Source organism: Astyanax mexicanus, chromosome 2 (assembly GCF_023375975.1).
Source record: "Astyanax mexicanus isolate ESR-SI-001 chromosome 2, AstMex3_surface, whole genome shotgun sequence".
NCBI classification, from domain to species: domain Eukaryota; kingdom Metazoa; phylum Chordata; class Actinopteri; order Characiformes; family Acestrorhamphidae; genus Astyanax; species Astyanax mexicanus.
Window position 1 is genome coordinate 39455719 of NC_064409.1, and position 24019 is coordinate 39479737.

At 38.8% G+C, this 24019-nt stretch overlaps 1 protein-coding gene and 1 pseudogene across 2 annotated transcripts; both read left to right on the forward strand.

The window, feature by feature from the left end:
- LOC125799136 (deleted in malignant brain tumors 1 protein-like) overlaps positions 1 to 24019 on the forward strand; it is a 1283434-nt pseudogene that overhangs the window by 385309 nt on the left and 874106 nt on the right.
- On the forward strand, positions 1289 to 22434 carry LOC125799142 (scavenger receptor cysteine-rich type 1 protein M130-like). Of its 2 annotated transcripts, XM_049475185.1 has the most exons (11): positions 1289 to 1376; positions 14191 to 14505; positions 14594 to 14917; positions 15106 to 15441; positions 15602 to 15907; positions 16009 to 16077; positions 17075 to 17383; positions 17496 to 17561; positions 17869 to 18027; positions 18157 to 18249; positions 21995 to 22434. In XM_049475185.1, the coding sequence occupies exons 2-11, from the start codon at positions 14211 to 14213 to the stop codon at positions 22297 to 22299; spliced, it is 2262 nt and encodes a 753-aa protein (XP_049331142.1). In that variant the 5' UTR covers positions 1289 to 1376; positions 14191 to 14210; the 3' UTR covers positions 22300 to 22434. The 2 variants fall into 2 exon arrangements, with proteins under 2 accessions (XP_049331142.1, XP_049331143.1); XM_049475186.1 differs by lacking the exon at positions 1289 to 1376 and having other exon boundaries at positions 14191 to 14282.

The window sequence follows — 24019 nt, forward strand, 5'->3', positions numbered from 1 at the left end:
ACAGCTAATGTGAGAAGCAGCGATGTTTTTTTTTAACATTTGCTTTGACTTTTATTTAATTGCTGAAAATATTAACCCAAGAAATTGTCTAGTCAGTTTCATTTTGTTTGATAAAATTTAATTTAATAAAAAAGGGTCTGCAGTACTGATTTGCTAGAGCACAACATTTGTTTTCAAAATTATAACCTGAATGAAACAAAATGCATTAGTCCTTTCCACTTCCAGACAACTTCTCAAACACTTTATGTGCCAAAACAAAACCAGTCAACACACTGTAATTAGAAACAGTGTCATTTCCAGCTTAACAATTTAGTGCTGGACGATATGACAAAACCTATGTCACAATATATTAATTTTAGTCGATGTGTTATCGTTTTGATATAAATGTGTACAGCTCAACTGAACAACTTCCTGATGTGTACATTATCACACACTGAGATTGCCAGACTATGGTATTTTATACCACTCTGCTGTTTCGCTTAAAAAAAATCAGTCAGTAAAGATGCTGTAAATACTGTACATATCTTAAAAAAAATGTTATAAATTGATGCTCCTTTATTCGTATGCAAATTACAAAAAATATAAATGAAGGTCACACATGCCAGATATTCTAGGCTACTCTAAAATAGTTAACATTTTTACATTTATTATTACAATAACAGCTTAAATGCTTTGCTGTGTAATAATAAAATATACCAGCCCTGCTTAAAATGATTAAAAATAATATGCAAATATGGACAGAATTAAGATATCAAATATGGACAGAATTTAGATATTTAATTATATTTTGACCAACAAAAAAAGTCAGAATAAAAAAAAAAAAATTATTGTTTTTCTATAAATCTTTTGTTATGATTTTCAAAATGGCGGATTAGCCACTATGGCTATTTGGCGATGCCAACTGTTTTCCTAGCTAAATTAATCTGTATTATTAACATGGATGAATTGGATAGATTATGTGGTTTGATATGATCTGTGAACTGGGATCTAGCGTCGGAGGTCAGAGGGCACAAAGTAGGGTAATTAATGAGCAGTATTTTTGTTATTTGTGTTCATTTTTTTTATTCATTAATGAAGAGGTTGTGTGTCGAGAGCTGGGCTGTGGTTCTCCTGTGGAGGTTCTGGGAGCAGCTGCTTTTGGTAAAGGGAAGGGTCAGGTGTGGTCAGAGGAGCTTCAGTGTAGAGGAGATGAATCTGAGATTACTCTCTGTCCAATAACCTCTTCACACAAATACAACTGCTCTCATGGTAATGATGTGGGACTTGTATGTTCTGGTACAGTATAATATGTGATATTTTCGTCTAACATTTCTTTATATAATATACAGTATAGGAGAGAACTTGCTCTTTTACGAGTCTCTTGGTTGTAAATTCAGGTCATACTCAGGCTCGGCTGATGAACGGCTCAGACTCTTGTTCTGGTCGAGTGGAGCTCCAGTACCTCAGTGAGTGGGGTACAGTGTGTGATGTAAGCTGGGATATGAGAGCTTCCAGTGTCCTCTGTGCTCAGCTGAAGTGTGGGAGTGCTGTGGCTGTGTTGGGGTCAGACTGGTTTGGGGAGGGGAGTGGCCGGATCTGGGCGGATGTGTTTGATTGTCAGGGGAACGAAACACACCTGTTAAAGTGTCCCATTTCATCATGGAGTCGAACTGCATGCTCTCATAAACAGGATGTTGGACTCATCTGCAGTGGTGAGCTTTTAAGAATCTTAAACATTCTTATCAATGGGCTGTAAAGTGATTTTAGGAGGAAGTGCCCTTATAATGTTCTTATATATATTTTTTTTTTACTTCACTTCAATTAATTTACTAATGTATCTCAGTTTTGAACATGTATATACATTTCCATAGACAATTTTGATTCTGAAAATCAATTTCTAATTTTGCTCCATATATAGCTCAGCTAATGCAGCAGTACCTGTAAAAAAACAATGTGTTTAATTTCTAAATCTGATTTATTTCAAGTGCTGTAAAAACAATCTTATTAAGCCTGTAAAATCTAAAATATATTTGTGGTACTTTCAGGTTCTTCTCTGGCGTCTCATGAGGGAGGAGTGCGGTTGTCTGGAGGGATGGAGTGTGAGGGGGAAGTGGAGGTGTTCTTCAGGCAGGACTGGAGGAGAGTTCTGCTGGACTCCTGGAGTGAGTCTGAGGCCTCTGTGGTCTGCAGACAGCTGGGCTGTGGTTCTGTACTCAACATCTCCAGCTCCTCTTCATCCAGTCCTGAACACAGCTACATGTGTGTGACGGGTTTCAACTGCTCTGGGAGTGAAGCTCATCTGAGGAACTGCAGCAGCTCACAAGCAGTTAACTGCAGCTCCACGGAACAGCTCTACATCACCTGCTCTGGTACATTTAATTCAAATTATTTGGAGTTGTAGTGAATAATGCCTGTTGTTAGGGGGAAATTGTTTTATTTTGTTTTATTGTAAGGGTTATTATAATTATTATGAATCTGAAATGAACCAATCATCATGTGACTACGGGTGAACTAAGAAATCATACTTTGAACTGGTTTCTCTTAATTTTAGGCTACAGCTTCATCAGGCTGGTTGGTTCTGGGGGAGACAGACTTCCAGACTTCTGGAAGGCTGGAGGTTTTCCACAGTGGATCATGGGGGACAGTGAGTGATGAATTGTGGGATATTGAGGATGCGCAGGTGGTCTGCAGACAGCTGCAGTGTGGAGTCGCCCTCAGTGCTCCAGTACCAGTACCAGCCCGGTTTGGATCTGGAACTGGACCCATATGGCTGAATGAGGTGGAGTGTGAGGGGAACGAGGCGTCTCTGTGGAACTGCAGATATCAGCTGTGTGGAGAGGATGAATGTGGACACAAGGATGATGTAGGAGTCGTCTGCTCAGGTACAGTGTGCTGATTGCTGGTGTTCTTACAACACTTCACCTGTCAGACCTCTACATTTTCTCTTCAGTGCTGAAAGTGAGACTTAGTTAAACTGTTAAAATAAGACTTGTTAAACCAATCTAAAGTTGTTGCCATGTGGGTCAGCCAGACCTCTTCCTGTACCTTTTTTTTTTCTTGTTTTTTTGAATGTGTCAGAATGTATCTAAAGGGCAAACTAAATTGTTTCAAATTGATCTGTATTTTGGTGTCTTTTTTAGGTATTATGATAAAAGTGCAGTTTACTACAAAGTCAGCAGTAGAGTGCAGTAACACATTCTCTTCTAACTTTACTACAGACTAAGACTTAATTTATTCTTATTTTTGCGCCAATTTCCAAAGCTTTCTTTAAAACAAATATATTCAGTTTTTTTTTTTTTTTTAACAATATACACTTTTTTGGGGTCCTTTTCTGTTTAAAGGCCCTGGCACTGCTAACTTTTGTACCATTTGAGCACACTGGATTTTGTACCATTTCAGGTTATTAACTGGGCTGGAGAGCTTAAATGGCAAAAAATGGGGGTGTTCTAAAACTTTTAACTAATAGTGTAGATTCATTAAGTTTGTTTTAAACTACATGAAAACTCCAGGGTCTAACATAAAGCATTTTCTCTCATCAGAGTATAAAGAGATCAGACTGACTGAGGGCTGTGAGGGGAATCTGGAGGTGTACTATAATGGAACCTGGGGGAATGTGTGTAACAATGGGATGGATCTGTCGGGAGCTGAACTGTGGAAGATTTAAGACTGAGAGAGCTACCAAAGCACGAGTGGAATCAGCTCCTAACTGGCTGGATGATGTAAAATGTAGGAAACATGACTCTACTCTGTTTCACTGTCCATCTTCATCCTGGAGTCAGAACAATTGTGATAGAAGCAGTGAGGTGACTCACATTACCTGCTCCGGTATGTTGTTTTTCTTTGTAGTAGATGAGCATGAGTAAAACAGTTTTTCATGGAAAGTTGTGTTGAAAGAAAGTGTTGTGGTGACCGGATCACCCTCACTTTGCCTCATCCTCTTTCCCTGTGTAAGTGTATACAACCTGAGTAAATATAAAATATTTTTTAAATAATCATTTTATTTATTAAGGGAAAAAAATATCCAAACACCCCCTAAAAAATAAAATGTGATTAATTACACTTTTTGGATAGATGAGTATTCAGTTTCACTTAACTCAACCAGGCCTGATTACTGCCAGACCTGTAGAATCAAGAAATTCTTTAAATTCCTTTATTCCTGATCATTTAAAATGAGCCTTTTTTATGTTTACTCGGGTTATCTTTGTCTGATGTTAAAGTTTTTTTTAATAATCAGAAAAATATCAGTATATCTGTAGGGGGCAAATACTTCTTCATGGCAATGTATGTGTGCAGGATTGCTTGAGATTTTTTGGGACTACAAGCTACACCTTGCTGTGCTTTTTACACTCATCTGGTCATGCTGGGAACACATTTTAATAAAAAGTGTAAAGTGTATCAGAAAAAATTTACATTTGTGAGTGAAATAATAAGATATTTTACATTGAATTACATTACATTTGGCAGATGCTTTTGTCCAAAGTGACTTACAATAATGGTGTACATTTACTAATAGGAGCCTGTTCTGTCCGAAAATCGCACTGAAAAATTGTTTTTGTCATTGCTGGAATAGTTCGGTGGGGTTAGAGAAAAAGAGCAGTCTGGTGCAGCTTGAAGTTTCCTGTGCGCCCTGTTAGAATGCCTGGTGTTATTTGAAAATCAGCACAACCAGACTGACTTTTAATTCTGTGCGTTGGTGTGAAATGAGGGGGTTTGCCGCTCAATTGAAACTCTCAATTGTTATTGCTGAGATCATTATTTTAGTAATGAGTTTAGTAGTATTGATTTGATTTTTGTAGTATTTATAGCATGTGTCTCCATTTCTAGGAGAGAAGAAACAGCTTGCATTTGAAAACCTTCAAAAATTCATCTTATTTCCAAACCAGGGTCAGTGCTCAAGTACGAATATTTGACTACCACTCCATTCACTACTTGAATAAGTATACATATTAATCAGATTTGTTCGTGCCTACATTCTAACTTGTTTTGTCAAATAATTCTAAACTTCCCTTTTCATCAGTTGATCTTTGATTTGAGTGAAAGCTGATTAAATAAAAACACTAATGCAGTTTGCTGTAGTTTTGTTATAAAAATGTAATATTATTCATGTGTCTGTTCATGTGTGATGTAGATTACATGCCTATTAGGTTGAGAGGAGGAGAGGAAATCTGTTCTGGGAGGTTGGAGGTGTATCATAATGCTGAGTGGGGGTCTATATGTGCTGATCTGTGGGACATCAGGGATGCTCAGGTGATCTGCAGGCAGCTGGGTTGTGGGCCGGCGCTGAGTGCTAATAGAAGAGCTGTTGATGGTTCTGGTGGAGGAACTATCTGGATGAACAGAGTGAAGTGTAGAGGGAATGAGATTCACCTGTGGGACTGTCCTCATTCCCTGAAGATCCACACTGGCTGCTCCCAGAGTGCTGGAGTCACCTGTGCAGGTGTGCGAGAACATTTTTTAATCTAGTATTAACTTCTCTTAAGATAACTATGGTTATGTTAAGCAGTGTACTCTGTATTTCAGTCAGGTTCAATATTATTATTATTGTGCTCCTCTGACCTGTAAAAGGGAGAATAGCATTTATATTATGGCTGATTTAGGCTCACAACACTGATAAATACACTAAGTAACATTGGCAGACAATAATGCAACAATATTTTTGACAATACCTACAATATTACCATATCAGCCATATACTTCTTTTGTTTCAAAGACAATAAACACAAAAACAATAAATACCATTTCTTAAATAATGCTGCTCTAGTCTCTTTCTCCTTCTGTAACCTCTTTTTCTTGACCATTTTTATGATATTTCTTTCAGACATATTTGTCACATTACCTTTTTCATCTGAAACAACTACAACTTACACCACAGGTACTCTTTTAATTAGTTCCTTTGTGTGATTTTTTTTTTAAGTTTAAACAACACTATGCAGTGTTCAACAGTGTTTTTATTCTGTGTTTTCAGTACCAGCACAGCTAACAGAGAAAAAGACAGTCCCTCCTTCAAAAAATCCATCATCTAATTTTCCATACATCTATCCAGTGTCTCTCCTGGTTCTGGGATCTGTGCTCTTCCTGGCCTTAGTGCTTCTGGTTGTGCTGTTTTATCAGAACAGAGTGCTCAGGAGAGGTAGGGAGATTTAGAGATCATCTAAAATCCACTTTATGTACTTTCTATAGTCATCATTAGTCCTTCAATCTGTCATCAGTCTTCTCTTCTACTGAACTGACTCCATGTTTCTTTCTTTCTCTCTCACAGTGATTTCTAAGGCGAGGAGGAAGACTCTGCTTGAGGCAGTCTATGAAGAGATTAACCATAAATGTGTCACTAACAGATATACTAAAAGAGGTAAATTATATGTAGAGAGTTTCACTGAAGGCAGTCTTCACACAGTATGTAAAGTGGATCTAAGGTCAGATATCAAATAGCAATTCTGAGTGTTTAAATGACTATAAATGAAAAAACTACATGCAGTAAATCAATTGTAGCATTGTTAGCTTATCTTACAGGTTCAAAATATGTGTTACTCCACTGACTGTAATAGGAAGAATTACATATCTGTTACTATCAATTCAGGCCTGTACTGCTGTTAAAAAGCAGAGGAAAGGGATGGGGTTTGTTAGCCAACTTTCCCATTTCACCTTAAATGGTGCAAGAGACAGCAGAGGCTGCATCATTTAAGGCGGAACAGAACAATTAAACAAAATGAAAGCTAATCCAAGCTCCCCATAACAGGAATTAAGAAATTAACAATTGTTCCTTAATCACCAACCTTTCTGAAGACATACAATGCCATAAAATTAGCTAGGTTACTGAACCTTGGTGCTTCTGATGACGTATCTGGTGCATGAAGTGTTGTCCCAATTCTTATGGGGAGGATTTCACCCTTTACACTCAAAGAATGGTTGGGGTAAGTGGTAGGGCCATGGGGTGAAATGGGATTGGGCTTAAAGCCTCATCTCATTTTCAGACTTACAAATACATTTTTTTGCTGTAAATTTTGATTAAATAATTGAACTTTGGCATTCTGACTGTTCTGATCTCCTTTAACAGGAAGTTTTATCTCTGAAGATCAGCATTCAGGATATGAGGACGTAGATGAGGAGCTTCTCTCAGGTAAGTTGACATATACTGAATGTGTGTTAGAATTTTTAATGCAGAAGAAAAAACATATATATATTTTTTGTTTTATAGAAAAAAGTTCCATGCAATATGTGTAGGGTTCTGAAGTGTTTTAGCAGTTAGCATCAGGCTTCAGGCCGATAAGACTCACCCCTGAACGGGAAAATAGTGAGCGTGGTTAGCGGGTAATGCTAATGCTAAATTCAATTTATCTTTGACTACTCCATTATATCCATGTCTGGCACGTTAAAAACAATGTCTTGCCTACTGTACAGTTTGTAATAGTGATTTTAGGATTGCCCAGGGGTAACTACAGGATTGCAAAAGGCATGTTGAGGTGAGTTAATATCCTTTGGTGTGTGGGAGTTTTTTTTTTGTTTTTTTTTTAAAGGGACACACTTTGATTTGTCAACCAGTTCTGATCGCAGAGGGCGACAGTACCAATACATTGAAAACCCCTTAGTATTTTAAAAGTTTGAGTCTTTGAGTAACAGTGTCTTGCTGCCATCATCCTGATGCTGCTGTGCTGCAATGCATTTTTTAATTTTTACAGAAAACTATGGCGAGGTCTATGATGATATCATTCCTGCTGAAGAGAGCCCACACATTACAAAAGGTTTGGATATTTTAATACGTACGATTTATTGTGGACACATGGTAAACATGCAAATTATATTTGCTTTTCACCTTAATCAAAAATATATCTATATATGTCTGTGCAGCATACATTATTATGGTTTTCTATATTATGATAATAAAGTGTGATTTTTTTCACACCTATAAAGAATGTGTCTTCTTTTTTTTTTCATTTTTAAAAGCACACTTAGCAACATGTTTCAGTTAATTAATGCATTTCATACTGTTTTAGATAAATAAATTAATCATTACAGAGAGAATAAAGGTTTTCTCAACCACCCTTGTGGTCCCATGGGCTCACAAGTTCCTGGCAGCGCCACAGTCGGCCCGTTTCTCATTATAGATTAAGCAAGTTTGGACTCTTGTACTTTGTCAGAACAAACTTGGTAAGTTCGGCTCACGAGTGCATACTCCAGAGAACAGGACTTTTATTTTGTAATTGGAACTGCTGTGATCAGTAGAGTAGTAGGTGCATCCTTAGATGCATTTCCACAAACATACCCTACACCCGCCTCACAGGGCAGACAAACCGCCTTTGTTTGGTCCATCGCTCACCAGCCTTGCTGTAGTTCACAGGGAACCCACAATATTCCCACACTTAATCAGAGTTTCTGTAATCAGGATTAAAACTAGTTTTATATACTCTGTAACAGCATGAGAAACACAAAAAAGTTGTTTGTATGTGTAGTTAAAAGAAACTGTGACTTATCTTCATGGTGGATGTTATGTGTTTGGATCTGCTGTCTGCAGGTGCAGCTTTAATGCTGTATTTTGTGTGTTTACTCTCTCTGAAGTTTGTCTCCAGAAGGTAGCTGACTTTGTACCTTCCTTTGCCCATAGACACACACACAGACACAAGGAGGTGGAGCTGTGTTAATTAGTGCTGACGCTTTTTAAAAATATGGCGAAATGAAAAAAAAAGCTTCTTCTGATTTGTCACTGAAAATGTTTGATAATTTCCTCTCCTCTTTCTAATAAGGTCATAGTGAGTGTGATTGGCGGCTGTGGGGAATCTCTCTCTCTCTCTCTCTCTCTCTCTCTCTCTCTCTCTGTCTCTCTGTCTCTCAGGTTCTTGAGTCTTATCTGGCTGAGTAGAGGTAAAGCTTGTTCTGCTGCTGAGTTGAGCATATATATATATAATATATACAGCATATTTAAACTAACTTTGTGGACTGTATGTATACTGGCCTCTTTTTCTGTTAGGATGTTGTTGGAAAGGCAGTGAATGGTATAAATTCCTTTATCCTCGAAGAACTTAACTACTTTCTCCACATCGGGCCGGGGATTGTCATGCACCGTGAGAAACCACGGACTCACTGCGCCAGCGTAGGGTCTTACAATGGGTTCAAGGATTTCATCTCAATACCTAAGAGCAGGCAGGGTACTGTTGTCTAACCTGTAGAGGCCTGGGCATCTACAGGCCTCCCCAGACCATCACTGATCCCCCACCAAACCAGACATGCTGAATGATGTTGCATAAAGTGGCATTTAATTGAAAAGTATATATTTACTTTTTGATCTTACATTCATGTGATTTACACTTTGCTATCATCCAGTCAGCCCATTTTAGTATTGCTATAGAAGTACAAATTAGTGACTGATTTCTTATGATCTCTAAATGGGAGCTTTTGATGTCCATGATTTGGTTTAAATGTATTTCAGCCTTGTTTGAGTATTATTATTTGAGTATAAGTGTAATTATTCTCTGATTATCAGTGTGTTTTTTTTTTTCTCCACACAGACAGTGTGAGGTTGGTGGATGGTGGGAGCCGCTGTGCTGGGAGAGTGGAAGTTCTTCATAGAGGACATTGGGGAACAGTTTGTGATGATTACTGGGATATGAGAGATGCTGCAGTGGTGTGTAGAGAGCTGGGCTGTGGGGAAGCCATAGATGCACCACGGAGAGCTCGCTTTGGATCAGGATCAGGACCGATCTGGGTGGAATATGCTAACTGTGCTGGATCAGAGTCTTCACTGAAGAACTGTAGGTCGTATGATTGGGGTAGACAGAGATGTAATCATGATGAAGACGCTGGTGCTGTTTGTGCAGGTAAGATGCAAAAAAATAAAACATATTACACAGAGATGTCAACAAATGTGATGAGGCCTGTGTTGGAATGTACTGAATTAATTAAACAACTGTTAGTTGTTTTATATACACCCCTGTAAAAAAACTTCTTTGTAACATGAAAAGTTTAAGCCTGAACCTAAATTCACTTTCATACACTTAATAAATGGATTATTACAGAGGTGGTTTTGAATGCTTTGGTTTAGAATTAGCAACTAAGAAATAATATATATATATTTTTAAAATCCTTGTATTTCAGTTAATGAAAAGTGTAAAATATAAAAATCACTGCCCCATATAATTTAATTCCCTTCTATTCAAATTAACCTCCCAGCCCTCCCAATGCTGTGTGTTAATATTAACGTACATGTTCTCTTTGCTCTTATAAACACATTGTAGAAGTCAGACTGGTGGGCAGATCTCACTGCTCTGGGAGAGTGGAGGTTCTTCATGGAGAGAGCTGGGTCACAGTGTGTGATGCTGACTTTGACCAGCAGGGTGCAGAGGTTGTGTGTCGAGAGCTGGGCTGTGGTTCTCCTGTGGAGGTTCTGGGAGCAGCTGCTTTTGGTAGAGGGGAGGGTCAGGTGTGTTTAGAGGAGCTTCAGTGTAGAGGAACTGAATCTCAGATTCACTTCTGTCCAAAATCATCTTCACTCAAACACAACTGCTCCCATGATAATGATGTGGGACTGGTGTGTGCTGGTATGAGCTAAATGGCTTATGTATTAATTTTGAGATTCAGTCTGATTTTTCAGATTTCTACATCTTTTCCTCTCTCTTTCTCTCTCTGTTGTACAGACAGTGTGAGGTTGGTGGATGGTGGCCATCGCTGTGCTGGGAGAGTGGAGGTTTTTTATAACAGAACATGGAGATCAGTGTGTGGTAAAAACTGGGATATAAGAGATGCTGCAGTGGTGTGTAGAGAGCTGGGCTGTGGGGAGGCTGTATTTAAAAATGTTCAGTTTGGACCAAGATCAGCCTGGATGGATGATGTGAACTGTAGTGGATCAGAGTCTTCAGTGAAGCACTGTAGATCAGCTGGATGGGTGGAACAAATTTGTAATCGACTTGCTGGAGTCATCTGTTCAGGTGAGCTCTCCTAAATCTTAAAATACTTGTCGTTGGAATGTATATCAGTTGTGCACAATTTATTTATTATAGCATTTCTTCCTAATCTGCCATAATCATGACCTACTTTCACCTATATTAACCCACTTTTATTTGGTTAAGACCACTAGATCAGTCACTGTTTGCTCAATCTCAGACCTGGTTTTGCGTTTAAAAAATAATGTGGCAAATTACTGTATAGAAGAAAACTATAAGCTGTAATAAACCTAGTTAACACTTATAATACAGCCTGTGTTTTAGAGCTTAAGTTCCCATAACTTACAGTGTGATTTCTCTGTATGAACTAGCACATACAAAATACTTACCGGGTCTTACTAGTACTTAAATGTAGGTAATAACTTGATATACTAAGTCAAATTATTAAAAAAGCAAATTATTATATGGAGATGAAAAGTGATTTTCACTATAAGACAATACTTAATTATAGAAAGACTATTGCTGTAGGCATGATGGAGAAATACATTTTTGTAATCTTTCCTTTCTGGTAGAAAATAATGGATTTCCATGCAGAAGTCCCATTCACAAAGAAACAGGCGTTAATATTTTTTAGTTAATTACAGTTACACCTTAGTTCAGTGGTACATGGCCAGAGTTTTTATCTTTATATATTTTAAGCAGTTAATTAGTACGATTGTTTGTGTTTAGTGCTTAAACTGTTAATTGACTCCATGTGTAAGCCCACACTGCAGTTTTTCACTGTCATCAGTTCTTCACTAATATTAGTTTCATCGGTCCTACAGTAGAACCCTGTGGAACTTCTTAAGGTTTCCAAGTACTTAATGCTGTGTGTTAATGTTAATGTACATGTTCTCTTTCTCTTATAAACTAATTTAGGGGTCAGATTGGTGGGCAGATCTCGCTGCTCTGGGAGAGTGGAGGTTCTTCATGGAGAGAGCTGGGTCACAGTGTGTGATGCTGACTTTGACCAGCAGGATGCAGAGGTTGTGTGTCGAGAGCTGGGCTGTGGTTCTCCTGTGGAGGTTCTGGGAGCAGCTGCTTTTGGTAGAGGGGAGGGTCAGGTGTGGTCAGAGAAGCTTCAGTGTAGAAGAACTGAATCTCAGATTCACTTCTGTCCAAAATCATCTTCACTCAAACACAACTGCTCCCATGATAATGATGTGGGACTGGTGTGTTCTGGTGAGAGCTACATATTTTATTTATTTTTTCTTTTTAGAGTCTTGATGAAAAGATGTTCTTTTCTTAGTGGTCAGTGTATAATGTACTTCATGAAACATATTCTTCTTAATTCTTTTATTGATATAGTCCATATTTGTGCATGCTGGAATATAGCACATGTGAATAGCATTAAAATGAAGTTTTACCAGATTTTAAAAGATGCAAAATGATGTTTGAGTTGTGCATTCAATCTTTCTCTTTCTGCTCTTTAGAAAGTGTGAGGTTGGTGGATGGTTTGAGTCGCTGTGCTGGGAGAGTGGAGGTTCTTCATAAAGGACAGTGGGGAACAGTGTGTGATGGTAACTGGGGTATGATAGATGCTGCAGTGGTGTGTAGAGAGCTGGGCTGTGGAGAGGCTACAGATGCACTTAGTGGTGCTTACTTTGGATCAGGATCAGGACCAATCTGGATGGATAATGTGGAGTGTAGAGAATCAGAATCCATACTAAAGAACTGTAAATCAGCAGGATGGGGTAAACATAACTGTAATCATCCTAAAGATGCTGGAGTCATCTGTTCAAGTGAGTTACACTAAAAACTTAGTATGAACTTCTGTAATCAAAAAACCTTTTAACCCACTGCATAATGTTTATTATATTTTGATCATACCTAGGAGTCAGGCTGGTTGGAGGTTCTCACTGCTCTGGGAGAGTGGAGGTTCTTCATGGAGAGAGCTGGGTCACAGTGTGTGATTCTGACTTTAACCAGCAGGGTGCAGAGGTTGTGTGTCGAGAGCTGGGCTGTGGTTCTCCTGTGGAGGTTCTGGGAGCAGCTGCTTTTGGTAGAGTGGAGGGTCCGGTGTGGTCAGAGGAGCTTCAGTGTAGAGGCAGCGAATCACAGATTCACTTCTGTCCAAAAATCATCTTCACTCAAACACAACTGCTCCCATGATAATGATGTGGGACTGGCATGTTCTGGTAGGTATTTCACTTCCTTTTGTCAATTTCACACAAAACACTGACAAAAACACACATCCACCAAATTCAGATAACAGACAGGTGACGGAGACACAAATCCACCAGTTTGATTGATTTCTGTATTGCACAATATTATGAAAAAAGATATTAAGACATTAAAACATTAAGAAACCTTTAATTTGATTTGTCATTTATGTCCTTGAGGGCTAACCAGACTTTTTAATTTTACAAGGAGTGCTGCAGAGAAGTCAAAAAGCAAAAGTTTTATACATATGAAAAAATGTTTAGACTTTGACTATGTTGAATTGTTTTTGGTGACCATTTTAAAAGAAACTTACAAAGTCTTATTTTTTTTATCTAAAACTACAAGTATGTTTTTTTTTTTTAATGTCTACCATTGATTTACAGGCAGTGTGAGGAATAATAAATTATTTCATTTAGACTAAGATGAGTAATATTTAAGGAACTACACATACAGTGTGTAATGCAACATGTCAGATGTGTGGCATTCCTAATGTGCTTTCACTAATGTGATTTTGCGATGTGGTAGAGTGCTGATCGTGGGTCCAACAGTATCCAGCACTTTTTAGTGGATTAGTGGATTGACCTGTCAATGTGTTTAGCCATGGCATAGCACATCTTTCTTCTGACTAGCCTTGTAATCTGATGCTTTCTTCTGGGTGCAGTGTTTTTTGATGATCAATGTACACAAATACTATACTGTAGGTGACAAGCGAAGACTTGTTGGTGGTCCTCACGCATGCTCTGGGAGAGTATAGAAGCTTCATCGGAATTCTTGGCTTCCAGTGTGTGATGCTGACTTTAACCAGCAGGATGCAGAGGTTGTGTGTCGAGAGCTGGGCTGTGGTTCTCCTGTGGAGGTTCTGGGAGCAGCTGCTTTTGGTAGAGCAGAGGGTCAGATGTGGTCAGAGGAGCTTCAGTGTAGAGGAAACGAATCTCATATGTACCTCTGCCAGACATCTCCTTCCCAACTGCTCTCACAACAAGGATGTGGGACTAAGATGCTCTGGTATGATGAAGTATGTTTGTAAAAGATTTAGATTAGTACTAAACTGTGAGCAATTAGTTTGTAATTACTGTATTTTTTTTATTATTATTGTATTGTATTATTGTTGCCTACTATTTTTCCTCTGTTAATTCAGGTCACACTCAGGCTCGGCTGATGAACGGCTCAGATTCCTGTTCTGGTCGAGTGGAGCTCCAGTACCTCAGTGAGTGGGGTACAGTGTGTGATGTAAGCTGGGATATGAGAGCTGCCAGTGTCCTCTGTGCTCAGCTGAAGTGTGGGAGTGCTGTGGCTGTGTTGGGGTCAGACTGGTTTGGGGAGGGGAGTGGCCGGATCTGGGCTGATGTGTTTGATTGTCAGGGAAACGAAACACACCTGTTAAAATGTCCCATTTCATCATGGAGTCGAACTGCATGCTCTCATAAACAGTATGCTGGAGTTATCTGTAGTGGTGAGATCTTACAGTTGCAGTATAATAAATAACTGAAAGTTTATTACTCCCTCATTTTAAGCCAAGTAATATATGTTTTTCTCTTCAGGTTCTTCTCTGGCGTCTCATGAGGGAGGAGTGCGGTTGTCTGGAGGGATGGAGTGTGAGGGGGAAGTGGAGGTGTTCTTCAGGCAGGACTGGAGGAGAGTTCTGCTGGACTCCTGGAGTGAGTCTGAGGCCTCTGTGGTCTGCAGACAGCTGGGCTATGGTTCTGTACTCAACATCTCCAGCTCCTCTTCATCCAGTCCTGAACACAGCTACATGTGTGTGACGGGTTTCAACTGCTCTGGGAGTGAAGCTCATCTGAGGAACTGCAGCAGCTCACAAGCAGTTAACTGCAGCTCCACAGTACAGCTCTACATCACCTGCTCTGGTAAGCATTGCACAGTTAATATATGTATAATTTTATTTGTATGTATGATAACATGCAAAAGTGCCTCTATTATCCATATTTTTGAACATTTGAGAATAATTATTTGGCAAATATGAGTACATATACACAACACATATCTTGTGAAAGGAGTTTTAAAAAAACATCTTTTGTATTTGTGTAAATTTTAGGTACATCTAACACAGTCCACAGCTCCATCAGGCTGGTTGGTTCTGGGGGAGACTGTGCAGGAAGGCTGGAGGTTTTCCACAGTGGATCATGGGGGACAGTGAGTGATGAATTGTGGGATATTGAGGATGCGCAGGTGGTCTGCAGACAGCTGCAGTGTGGAGTGGCCCTCAGTGCTCCAGTACCGGTACCAGCCCGGTTTGGATCTGGAACTGGACCCATTTGGCTTAATGAGGTGGAGTGTGAGGGGAACGAGGCGTCTCTGTGGAACTGCAGATATCAGCTGTGTGGAGAGGATGAATGTGGACACAAGGATGATGTAGGAGTCGTGTGCTCAGGTACTTCGTATCTTGAATTGCTCAGTTTGTAATGATCTTGTAATCAAGTACCAATGCCCTATCTATGTACAACTGGAGGTACATTTTGAATAAATAAAGAAGAAACTTTTGCACGTTTAAATCAATGTGCATAACTAGCTAGCTATCTTTCTCCCGCCAGAGTATAAAGAGATCAGACTGACTGAGGGCTGTGAGGGGAATCTGGAGGTGTACTATAATGGAACCTGGGGGAATGTGTGTGTAAATGGGATGACTGATGAAACGGCAAAATTGATCTGTCGAGAGCTGAACTGTGGAAGAACTGGCAGTGAGTCTTGGTCTAAAGCAAGAGTGGAATCAGCTCCTAACTGGCTGGATAATGTAAAATGTAGGAAACATGACTCCACTCTGTGGCACTGTCCATCTTCTTCCTGGGGGGAGAACAGGTGTGATAATCGCAATGAGGTTGCTTGCATTACCTGCTCAGGTAGGCAGATATGATGAGGTGTTAAAGACTTTAAAGAATGCTAGAACTAATGTAGTTTGTAATTGGAATTTCATAATATTTGATTTTTTGTCCTACCACAGAGAATGGAAATACACTAGATTTGACAAATTGGCTGTGTGATTCATCTCCTCATGAGAGACCGTGCTCAAGTAAGAAAACTTATCATTATCAAAATGATCATGTCTTTGATAAACTACATTTTCTTTCTTTTTGACTGCATGTTCTGCCAGCATGCTTTCACTAATAAGCAATTCTTGTCTTTGCTCGCACTGTTTTATTTGTAGTTTGCATATTTTTTTGCACTTTAACATATTTTAGATAACACTTCTACAGTGATATTTTTAACAAAGGTTTAGAGAGGGATTCTGGGTAATGGAGTCCATCAGAGTGTCTATGTAAGTCTGAGGAATTCAGGTGTAGACAGGACAGGTGTGGTGGATGGGGGTGGATAATATGGCCCTAAAACAATATCACGATGTTTCATGGCATTTATCGCGATAACAGTACTCTTGGTGATATGACAAAACACTGAATTAAAGATATTATTTTAAAAATACACTACTGAAACAAAATAAAAATTAAATTCTGTTTTTGCATATGATATGGCACCCCCCCAAACTACGATATAAAAAAATACAAGACTTTTTATCAGATGGTAACAGACATCAGTGATCAAGAAAGTCATGATACTATTAATGCACTCTATATAATCTATATAATTAATAATAAAGTAAAATGAATAATATTGGACAGATAAAAACAGCAACCCCAGTGGTGCCCTGCAGTGATAATTAGGGGTGGGTGATATGGCACGATATTTCAGGGTATAGTATCGTTTTTTGCGTTTGATACGATATGGCACAGCCCTAGTGGTGGAAATAACAGGTGTAACAGACAGCTAGTTTAAAAAAATCAACTGTTTCAACTAAAACAGTAAAACAAGGTAAGTGCTTTTTTTTTTTACTATGGCTACTTCTGTTTTTTTTTTCTCCTGCTCTCTTCTGCTTGTATATATTTTTCATCTTACAATGCTTTTTTCTCTATCTCTATAAGAACATATTTCATCATACAGTATATACGACTGTTGTAAATGTTTGTAAGACTTTGATGGATAATCATTTTTTTCCCTCTGTGGTGTGTTTGTAGAGCACATTCCTCTGAGGCTGAGGGGAGGAGTAGGAAGCTGTTCTGGATGGCTGCAGGTGTATCATAATAAAACATGGGGGTCTGTATGTGGTGATCTCTGGGACATCAGGGATGCTCAGGTGATCTGCAGGCAGCTGGGTTGTGGGCCGGCGCTGAGTGCTAATAGAAGAGCTGCTGATGGTTCTGGTGGAGGAACTATCTGGATGAACAGAGTGAAGTGTAGAGGGAATGAGATTCACCTGTGGGACTGTCCTCATTCCCTGAAGAACCACACTGACTGCTCCCACAGTGCTGGAGTCACTTGTGGAGGTCAGAGGAACAGACACAATTGAATATATTTGCCTCCTAACTGTTACAGAAACTTTACACATGCTTGAGAAAAATACTTACATCACATTGTTATTTTATGCTCACTCACTAGGCTTCCTGTATCATACTTTGCCTTTAAATAATAAAAGAGGACAGATGGGACATTTTGTCTTGCAAGGTCAGGGACCACTTTTCTCCATTGTAAACAGGCTTGATAGCAACTTCGGTAACTATTGTTGATCATAATGTTGGTCACACACATTTGGTTTCCATCATTTAATAATTGTAATGTTTTTGGGAAGGATAGTAAAGTAACAATAGTGAGAGTCTGTATGTGCTTTGCACCAGTCTGTCTAGATCATTCTGTGTTTATAGACATTTCATATGTCATCTTCCATAATATTCATCACAAAATTATTCACATCCAATAAAAGGACTGTGTTCATGTATAAATTGTCTATACATTTTGTATATTTGTTTTTTAGATTCTCAACCACAGACAAGAAGAATCATACTTCCACAAACTCCTCCACCAGCTGTTCCCTCCATCTATCCAGTGTCTCTCCTGGTTCTGGGATCTGTGCTCTTCCTGGCCTTAGTGCTTCTGGTTGTGCTGTTTTATCAGAACAGAGTGCTCAGGAGAGGTAGGGAGATTCAGAGATCATCTACAATCCACTTTCTGTACTTTCTCTAATCATCATTAGTCCTTCAATCTGTCATCGGTCTTCTCTTCTACTGAACTGACTCCATGTTTCTCTCTGTCTCTCTCACAGTGATCTCTAAGAGGAGGAAGACTTCAGCTGAGCCTGTCTATGAGGAGATTGACACCAGGCTCATCCCTAAAAGAATTACTGTCTCAACTGAAAGTAAGAGTAAAATGTTTTTTTTTTCTCTCAAAGCAGAAATGTCTGGTCTTTACAGAAATAATGTAGCAGTTAATCAAATACTTGTCAGATAACTCTCTTTTCATATTGTTATATTTTAGTGTTTAAATATTTAGTGTTTTTTTTGTAGATTTTCTTCCTTTGTTAATAAATTACACCAATTTATCTATCTTTTCTTCCCACTGAATAATGTTCTGAATAATGTATCTTCTCATTCAATAAAATGTATTTATAAAAGCTATTGGATAAAAAAACTTTTAACAATAATTTTAGTTTTCTTTGCTTTTTATTGTTCTATGTATTGCTCTTTTATTGCAACTTTAATATTCACTATCATAGGGCACTACCAGTATTTTCAGTTTCCAGTAGAGGGCAGTGTTAGACTTTTAGACCCTGTGGATGTTTAGTTTCTGTAACAGTAATGCAAGATGATTGACAGGGATTATTTTATTGTTTGTGCATGGAGTTTCTGTAGGTTCACATGTGCTGTAGGTACCAAATGTGTAGCACCTCAAACTATCAAAATATGTTACTGTGCCTGTTTACTTTTTTGAGACCAGAAAGTTATTTCTGTGGCGAGAGGTCATGAGATCTTGGGGAAAAGGGAAAAGAAAGAAGAAAAAAAGGAAGAAATAGGGAGACACTTAAATCAGGCCCTCAAACCCACATTTACATTTTTTGTAACAAATAAATAGAAAACACAGACACAAGCAATAACAATAAAAAAAAACACTTATTTAGAAAGCAATTTACAAAGCTTTGATCTGCTCTCCCTCTCCTCTCCTCCTCTTTACATCCTGGAAGCCTCCTTCTGCTGATCTTCCTCTTTCGGGTGGGGATGGAGACGGTGGAGAGGCAAGTGCTGCTGCTTGAGCTCCAGGACACTGAAGATGCTGGGTCTTCGGGGACTGGGCCTGAATTTACAGAAGAGAAAGATCTGTAGATTTACTTTCACATAGTTACTGTAGTCCTGTAATAGTTTATCCAAATAAGAAGATCTACAGTTCTCCATAGTTCATACATTTGTCTCATTAACATACACTGTTTTTAGCTTGTATGGGATCCTGGGCAAACCCCTGATTCAGCACTTCTCTCATACCATTTTATACACTGCCTGTATTTGTAATTAATGTACTAAACTAGAAATGTCAAAAAAGTAACCAAATAAATAACTTTACTGCAGGATACACACTATCATGATGAAATAATAGAATTAGTAAAACAACTATTTTTTTTAAACAAGCAAGCCTGGATGAAAATGTTCAGAACAGAGAATTAAGAATGACAAGTATTTAAAATTAAGTACAGATACAGTCCATCATTCATTCTGACAGGTGACTTTAATTTAGTTTTAGTCTTTTGTTTGTCACACTTTAGTCATTTAGTCAACAAAACATTTAAGCCTAGTCTAGTCAAATAAAAAGTATGTATTACATTTATGGTTTTACTGTTTTAGATGTGTATTATTTATTGCTAATATTTATTAAAACACCAGCTTTTAAGTTTTGTTTCATTTAAATTAAGCACAAGCTATTTAAAACAAGGTGTATGTATGGACATATTGACAATTTAAAGAACAACTCCCAGGTTCAGATGATGCAAAAATGAAAGACAACCAAAACTGAGATAAAATGGCAATACAGCTAATTGACATTCTTAAAACTACATTTCATTTTAACAGTTTCTCAACTAGAATCTCTCCTTTACTCACAGCTAAATTGGTGTACTCTCATTATATATATGTATATGATATATATGTGTGTGTGTGTGTGTGTGTGTGTATATAATAAAATAGCATTTTAAAATCTAAGAACTTGCTGACAAATATGATTCATCTTTATTCTGAAGTGCTCAGAATAGCAGAGGACTGACAGCTTAGGTACCATACTAATGCATACATAACTACATAGGTAGTTAGTTATCTATATTGTAATAAGTTGTTCACAGTCATTACATTGCAAAAAATTTCTTCTCTGATAAGACTTTTTGTCTTACTAAGCATTGTGTAAGTGTTAGATTATTTTGCTTATTTTAGGGATAATTATCTTAATCATTCTTACTTAGAATTTGTAATTTGAACTCAAAATAAGCACAATTAAGCAGCAATCAAGTTATTCTGATTCTTGTGTCCATAAACAGTGACTTTTTTGCTTGATTTAGGTGTTACTTCACTCATTTTGAGACTTTGCCATTGCTTTTTTGTAAGAAATCTTACTAAGAAAATTTTGCTTACCCGATTGGCAGATTTGTTTTGCTTAATACATATATTTGTCTTAATTTGCATATATTTTATGTCTAGTTTTTTTTTTTGCAGTGTAGTGTAAACTGCACTGTGAAGTTTTAAATTAAGGGATGAAATTAGTCCCCCTGTGTTAAAAAAAAGCTTCTTTTACCCGGTGAAAATAGTCACACTTCCATTACATTATGCTAACATTACTTTGTTTTAAAGCAACTGACCTATAAAGATAGTGAGCCAAATTTAGGTCGAGCCAAGTTTATGAAACTACACACTTTTACTGCAGTACAGATTTACACTCTCTACTAAATAATCCATCTCAAAAGCAGAAAAAACGTACTTTATACTGGGAGGCTATATCGTTAAATATAGGGAGTATAGGGAATGTTTTCTTCTGATTTTGAGCTGGACTTTTTAGCAGGGTCAACATTACTGGCTTTCAGGAGCCTAATCTTTAAATTCTTAACAATTAGCTATATTGTAGCGAAGCTGCTTTTATATTCTGTTCACTGTGAATTCACTGTTCTGTTCTGTTCTGTGCTGGGCTTGTGATTGGGGTAGGGGGAGGGGCAGAGCAGGAAAGCGCGTGTGTGTGTGTGAAGGGAGAGAGAGAGAGAGAGAGAGAGAGAGAGAGGGAGAGAAGAGCTGCCCGTGAGTGTAATATATTTCAGAAAATATATATAAATAACAAATATTGAAATATGTAACTAAATGTTGGGTTTATTATACGATATCGTATAATAAACCCAACATTTAGTTACATATTTCAATATTTGTTATTTATATATATTTTACAACACTTGTAAAAAAAACGGGAGACTTTTCTTATGTTATTTGTAATGTGATTTATATATATAAATCACATTACAAATAACATAATACAAAAAATAAGTATGAACTTCTGCAACATAGATATTACATTAAGAGCAAAATTAACATAAAAAAAATACATTCAGAAGAAAGTATCAACTTCAATGTGCAATCAAATTGAAAATAAATAGCGTAACTGTAGTGCAAAACAAAAGGTCAAGAAACTAAAATAAATACATATAAATAAAACAAAGACACATCCATACGCTCACTGTTGTGGGTGCAGAACAAATTAAATCCAAACAGGATCATCATGATAAAGGTGGCCTTATGCCCTTTACTTCAGAAACTTTGTCTATTGGTTATGAATATGCTTGTTATACAACTATTATTACTAATAGTAATAATATTATAAAAAAATAACCACGATAACAATATTGTTGAATTACTGAGAGACTGACTGAGTGACGCGGTGAGTGACGCAACTTCCGGTCTGCGTACCTGCTTGCTGTTTGTTTAGCTCCTCTCTGTTTTAGCTATTTGTTTACGTTTTCTACTACTTATTAACCTTTAACCGTCTTATAACCTTCCTAAACTTATAAAATCCCTCAGGTAGCCATTATTTTTGTGTTATTTATCGATTTTTGCCGTTTTTTTTGTGTGTTTTGTGCTTACTTCGAGGTAATGGCGTGTGCGGAGGATCGTGCTCTCCTGACACTCAGCGAGGAGCTCGTCCGTCTGGATCAGCAGATCCACCGCCTGCTCGAGAGGCAGTCGGAGCTCCACAGGCAGAGGACGAGGCTGGAGGAATCCCGCGACGCCGCCTTAGCGGCCGTCTCCAACCCGGTGATGCCGGCGCGGCGGACCCCGGCGGTCGTTTGCTTCACCCCCGCTCCGGGAGGGGCCTGGGAGCGGCAGCGCGGCCGAGGAAAGCGGGTTTCCCCCCTACCTTCTCAGCCGGATTTTGCCTCCGCAAACCGGTTTGAGGTCCTCAGCTCGTCGCCGTCGCCTCCTTCACCTCCCCCAGCCCCGAGGAAAACAGATAAGGGCAGTACCCTCATTGTCGGAGATTCCATTGTTAGCCATTTAAAGGTGTCTAACGCTAAGAGTAATGCTGCAGTGTCGTGTTTTCCAGGAGCTCGGGTCCTGGACGTCGCCCGGCGGCTTCCTACGGTGGTTCGGCATCGCGGGGACCCCGGCACCGTCATCCTGCATGTGGGTACCAACGACACGTCCGCCCGGCGCAGTGAGGTCCTGAAGGAGCACTTTCGCACTCTTCTGGACACCGCTCGCAGACTGACCCGCGCCCGCCTCCTCATCTCTGGTCCGATGCCCACCTACCGCCGCGGGAGCCAGCCGTTCAGCCGCCTCTACGCTCTCCACTGCTGGCTGCGGGACTGGTGCTCTGCTAGTGGAGTTGGCTACGTGGACAACTGGGAGAGTTTTCGGGAACGTCCAGCCCTCTTCCACCGAGACGGGCTTCACCCCAGCCGCCTGGGATCCACCGTCCTCTCTGGTAACATTGAGGCGGTGCTACGCCGGGACTGACTGGCCCTAACCAGTCATACCGGCCAGGTTAGTGGTCTAAGTAATGGGCAGTTTAGTAATATACATTGTTCTAATGAGTTATCTTGCCACTTTCCTGTGCATAAGGCTGTGAGTTTTAATTATGTGCCTTTTTCAGATACAAGTGCATTTTTACCTGGTAGGATTGAGACTGTGTCTGTCCCCCGTGTCGCTCGAAACCGAAAAACTCAGAAAATCTGTTTTAATAATCTTATTAAAATTAAAACAACAGCATCCGTCTCTCAGAGTACCAGCAGCGTCCGTATGAAACTAGGGCTATTAAATATAAGATCGCTAGCACCAAAATCAGTTATTGTTAATGATATTATTACTGATAATCACCTTAATGCACTATGTCTGTGTGAAACCTGGATTAAACCTGATGAATATATCGCTTTAAATGAGTCTACCCCCCCAGGTTTTAGCTATTTCAGTTACCCACGCATGCGTGGCGGTGGTGTTGCCACAATCTATGACTCAATGTTAGGTATATCTCAAAACTCACAATTGGATGCTAAGTCGTTTGAAGTTCTTAGTCTTAAAGTAGCAGGCCCGTCTCCTGCTTCCAAAACGCAGCATTCGTTTCTGCTTATAACACTGTATCGTCCTCCTGGACCATACTCAAATTTTATTAGTGAATTTGCTGACTTTCTAGCAGCAGTAATTCTTCTTTCTGATAAGATCATAATTGTTGGAGACTTTAATATCCACTTTGAAAAGGACCAGGATCCACTGAAAATTGCATTTAAATCAGTTTTAGATGCTCTAGGCTTTAAACAAAATGTAATTGGCCCCACTCATGTAGTCATACATTAGACTTAGTTTTGACACTGGGTATTGAGGCTGAGAATATAGTTACTCTTTCTCAACATGACTCAATATCCGATCATTATCTAATTATGTTTGAAATAGTTTTTAATCAAAATATCCTCCTCCCGCCCCGCTATATCAGCAAGCGTAAAATAACAACCGCAATTGCTAATGAATTTGTAAATAAACTCCCCGACTTAACCATCTCCCTTCCGTCCTATGAGCATGATCTCGAGCACAAAACAGAAAATCTACAAACTGTGCTCCGCTCTAACCTTGACCGCGTAGCGCCGACAAAAATAAAACAAATCAGGGATAAAAAGCTAGCAC

Coding starts and splice junctions, on each gene's coding strand:
- LOC125799142 (XM_049475185.1), top strand. CDS start 14,211: ATGAACGGCTCAGATTCCTGTTCTGGTCGAGTGGAGCTCCAGTACCTC. Junction 14,918..15,105: donor GCTCTACATCACCTGCTCTG/GTAAGCATTGCA, acceptor TGTAAATTTTAG/GTACATCTAACACAGTCCAC. Junction 15,442..15,601: donor TGTAGGAGTCGTGTGCTCAG/GTACTTCGTATC, acceptor TTCTCCCGCCAG/AGTATAAAGAGATCAGACTG.